The 4,897-nt window shown below is 26.8% G+C and overlaps 1 protein-coding gene across 1 annotated transcript in view; it reads left to right on the top strand.

Moving 5' to 3' along the window:
* LOC123005114 overlaps positions 1-3,198 on the top strand; it is a 6,248-nt gene extending 3,050 nt beyond the window's left edge. The window contains exons 7-11 of the mRNA XM_044398733.1: positions 2,556-2,600; positions 2,654-2,738; positions 2,783-2,992; positions 3,040-3,110; positions 3,156-3,198. Of these exons, the coding sequence (XP_044254668.1) occupies positions 2,556-2,600; positions 2,654-2,738; positions 2,783-2,992; positions 3,040-3,110; positions 3,156-3,185 (441 nt within the window). The 3' untranslated portion in view covers positions 3,186-3,198. The remainder of the gene's footprint in view (positions 1-2,555; positions 2,601-2,653; positions 2,739-2,782; positions 2,993-3,039; positions 3,111-3,155) is intronic.
* Positions 3,199-4,897: the final 1,699 nt, after the last annotated feature.

Genomic DNA, 4,897 nt, shown 5'->3' with positions numbered 1-4,897 from the left:
TACTTATACTTTTCAATTAAAATAACGTAATTTTTTTAAGAATTTTGGGGAAATATTAAGTGACTTTCTCGCTTAAGATTGAAAAGGCAAAATAATGCCAATTTCAATCCATGTTTTTCAAAAACAAACTAAATTCTTTCAAACAGTACAAATTATTGTCGACTTTGCTCTAATTTAATGCTTTTCGGTTAAAAATAATAAATAAATAAATAACAATAAACTAAATCAATTGAAACAAAGCAAAATATAAATTGATTTTGATGTATTTGGTGAATTTTTTGACGAAAGTTTGTGTAATATGTAAGTTTTTTGTTCAAGAAAGGTACTAAATGTTTTGAAATAGGTCAAAATATCGTTAATTTATTATTTAATTTGCCAATTTTAAAATTTTTTGAAATAAGTGAATTTTTTGCTAAAACTGGAGATAATATTGCAACTTGATGGATTTTAGGATTTTTTTCGATCCAATTTGCTGTTTTTTGACGAAATCTTGCGTAAACATTACTAAAATTCTTTAAAACTGGTCATTATGACATCAATTTTGACAAAGTTTTTAAATTTTTAAGGCTTGTTTTTACAACATCTTGTCAAATAAGTAACTTTTTTGCCCAAAATTGATAAAAACAAGGTGAAATAACTTCAATTTAGTGATTCTAGCAGTGGAAATTTACGACAATTTTTATAAAAAATTGTGTTTTTTTGTATTGTTTTGACAAAATTTTGGAAAATAAATAAGTCAAAAAAATTGTAATATAATAATAATAATAAATTTCCAGCACACATTTTAATGTACATAGATATAATGGAAGATTACAAAAGATGGTATAAAGTAAAAAAAATAGTCTCAGATGGCGTTACTTTTGATCTACTCGTACTTTAGCTTTACTTTGACAAAATTTTGCAAAAATATGAGTTTTTGGTCAAAAATAATAAATAAAAATTAACTAAATCAATTGAAACAAGGCAAAATAGCATTGATTTTGATGTATTTTAGTGAATTTTTTTATCTTTTTTGACGAAATTTTATGTAATAAGTAGTGTTTTGTCCAGAAAATGTACTAAATGTCTTGAATTAGGTCAAAATATCCTTAATTTATGAGTTAATTTGGCAATTTTAAAACTTTTAACAAATTTTTCGAAATAAGTGAATTTTTTGCTAAAACACGAGAAAATATCGCAATTTTGAATTAATTTGTTAGATTTTAGGATTTTTTTTTATCCAATTTCCTGTTTTTTGACGAAATCCTGCTTAAACATTACGACATCAGTTTTGACAAAGTTTTTAAATTTAAATAACTTTTTTGCCCAAAATTGATAAAAACAAGGTGAAATAACGCCAATTTACCAGTTCTAGCAGTCGAAATTAACCACAATTTTCATAAAAATTTGTGTTTTCTTTGATTGTTTTGACAAAACTTTGGAAAAGTTTTTCGCTCAAAAACAAGCTAAATTTTCTGAAATTCTAATATAATAATAATAAATTTACAACAGACATTTTAGTCTATAATGGAGCAGTACAAAAGATGACACAAAGAATAAAATACTCTCAGATAGTTACTTTTGACAAAATTATGCAAAAAAGTGAGTTTTTTGCTCAAAAATTAACTAAATCAAACGAAAGAAGTCAAATGTGATTTATATTTTGACAAAAATTTTGCGAAATAAGTAAAAAACGGGCTACATTTTTTGAAAAAAGCCACAAACAACATCAGTTTTTATCTAATTTAGCAATTTTAAGCCCAGTTTTGACCACACTTTACGAAATAAGTAAATTTTCATCTAATTTGTTAATTTTACTGAGGAAATCTCGATCAAATTTGGTGTTTTTTTTGTCTTTTTTGGCAAAATCTTACAAGTTTCCCGCTCAAGATCGAACGAAACAAAGCAAAGTAGCACCTATTTCAGTAACTTTTTGTATTTTTTTCACAAGAACTCACGAAATAGATGAGTTTCTTCTCAATAATGTGAGCTTTTGCGTAAAAATGAACTTAATTTTTATTTCAGTGAATTTTTTATGAAGTAAGTTTTTTGTTCAAAAAAGTCACAAAATGTCTTGAAATAGGTCAAAATATCGTTAATTTATGATTTAATCTGCAAATTTTGACTAGCTTTTTACATTTTTATTTTAATTTTACTGTACTTCAAGTAGTGCTCCAAAATTTGGAGCAACTAAATCCAACAACACATGCCAAAAAACGTTAATTTTGGCACAATTTGCCCTTTTTTAGCTTTTTTGATAAAATTTTAGGTGATAAAAATAGATTCTCGCTTAAAAATAAAAGCCATTTCAAAGTCAAAAATCTCACTTTTTTAATTGTGTGAAACGACCTTGGAATCGGTTAAAAATTACTCAAATCGTTGAAAATTGTATTAATCAAAGAGCCATTAATTTAATGACTTTCGGATAGACTTTGTTGCATAATTAGAACCTTGTTGTTACATCCGCACAATTAAAAACGAATTTTTTTTGTTTGCAAAATAGGGCACTAAACCTTGACATTTTTTCATTTTGGATATAAACCTTTCTCGGTTTTTTGTGAGCCATCACCATGAAGCTCCTCATTCTTGTCGGAATAATATTTTTCACCGGGTCTTTGGCTGTAAAAATTTTAAAAATTAAAAAATTAAAAATTAAAATTTTTCAAAATTTTAGGTGGACCAAGACTTTGTCGAAAAATTCATGCAAAAAATGGAGAAAATCGGAGAGGTTTGTGCCAAAGAAACACACGCCACTACCGGTAGTTAGCGCCTAAAATAACCCAAAAATAATTTTTTTTTTCAGACGACGTCACTGATCTTATTGAGCAAAAAGACCCAAAAACCCACGAAGGAAAATGTTTGATTTTTTGCTACCATAAAAAATTCAACACGATGAAGGAGGATGGTTCTCTTGACAAAGTCGGCTCAGTTTTGGCCTTAGATGACCTCAGAAACGCCGATTTCGAATTGTATAAACAGCTTTTGGCCGTTTTTGTCACTTGTGGAGACAAAGGTACTTAACTGAAATAATTTTTTATTTGTAATTAGAGTGATTTTAAGCAAAAATTTTTGACGATCCTTGCGAAACGGCCACTGCTCTCACACTATGTGGGAGAGATGAAGCCAAAGCTGTAAGTTGGCAATTTTGCAAAATTTCGTTTAATTTTTTTTTCTAGTTGGGCTTACAGGATTCGATGTTTGGGTAAACTTAATTCGGGAATGATTTATGTTGCTTTATGAATAAAAATAACGAACATTGCTTGTGTGTGTTATTTAATTAATCAGCAAATTTTTGAAAAAAATACCCAAAAATTTCTGAAAATRTTTCAAAATAACATCTAATTTGGCTTCTCGCTCAAAATTGAGTGAAACAAGCCAAATAAAGCTAATTTTGATTTWTTTGACAAAATCTGACATTTTCGGTCTTGTTTTAACGAAATATTTTAAAAAAAGTGATTTACTCGTGTAAAAATTAATTAAGTTGAACAACAAAAGCCAAAATAACGTCAATTTCGATCCAATTCGTCTTATTTCTGGCTCAAAATTTTTTGAAACAAGCTATTTAGAAAATCAATTTTACTCTAATTCAGTTTTTGTGGCTTTTTTTCATGAAATTTAACGAAATAAGGAAGTTTTTCGTTCGAAATGTTAAACAAAAAACAAAAAAAAACGTTAATTTTGATACAATCTTTTTTTTGAAAATTATTTTTGATTTGAGGCTTGTTGTAACGAAATTGTTAGCTTTTCTTGGCAAAATTGTACGAAATAGGTGAGTTCTATGTACAAAAATGAGTTAAATGTATTAAAACCGTGCAAGTTGGCCTTAATTTTGAATTTATTTGTTTTTTTTGACGAAATTTTGCTTAAAAACGAGCTAAATTTTTCGAAATATCATCAAAAGTTTCAACAAATAACTAACTTTTTCGCTCAAAATTGACGAAATCTTAGAAAATAATAAGTGACTTTTTGGCTCAAAAGTGAGCTGAATCTTCAGATTAATGTCAATTTTGATAAAATTTGTACGTTTTTGGGGTTTTTGAGTGAGTTTATTACTTAAAAACAAACCAAATCTGTTCAAATATTATTATTTTGATCTAATTTGATGTTTTTTTGGCGTGTTTTAGCGAAGTTAAACACGAGCCAAATTTATGTGAATTTTGACCAATATACTGTTTTTTGTCTTTTTTTTTGCTCAAAAATGGACAAAATTTTTTGAAACAAGCTATTACAGAGTAATTGAGATTTTTTGATAAAATTTTACGAAATAAGAAAGTTTTTTGTTGAAAAAGTCGAATAAAACCAGCCAAAATAACGTTTATTTTGAATCAATTAGTTGTTTTTTGAAATATTTGTCAAAATTTAAAAAAAACGAACAAAACTACTAGAAACTTACCACTACAAAGACAATTTTGATTTAAGACAAAGTGAGTTTTTTGCTCGAAATTGTACAAAACAGACTAAAATAGCGCCAAATGTGGTTTAATCAAAACAAATTATCTTTTATTAACTAYAGAAGTTAGTTTTTGCGCAAAAAACGAGTTAAATACATCGAATTTTTGATTTTTTAACGAAATTTTGCCTACACCAGCTGTTTTTTAACAGTCAAAACCAACATAAGTTTTGATCTAATTTAATAATTTTAAACTCGTTTTAAAAAAATCTCATCAAAATTTCTTGCTCAAAATTAAGCGAGCTGCTCAAAATAACACCAATTTCAATCTATAATTTAATGAATTTTTGGTCATTTTAGCCAAATCTTACAAAATAAGTGAGTTTCTTAAATTTTTTAAAACAAGACTAATTAACGTTAATTTTGATGTATTTTTTGACAAAATTTTGCGAAATAAGTAAGTTTCTCGTCTCTTCTCTCGAAACAGGTCAAAATGTAATGTAATTTGTAAAATTTTTAGTTTTTGTG

Source organism: Tribolium madens, unplaced genomic scaffold (assembly GCF_015345945.1).
Source record: "Tribolium madens isolate multiple individuals breed KSU strain unplaced genomic scaffold, Tmad_KSU_1.1 Scaffold_20;HRSCAF=117;Tcas5.2_LG4, whole genome shotgun sequence".
NCBI lineage: Eukaryota > Metazoa > Arthropoda > Insecta > Coleoptera > Tenebrionidae > Tribolium > Tribolium madens.
Note: the sequence above shows the minus strand (reverse complement) of the source record. Positions and strands in the feature narration are given on the sequence as shown.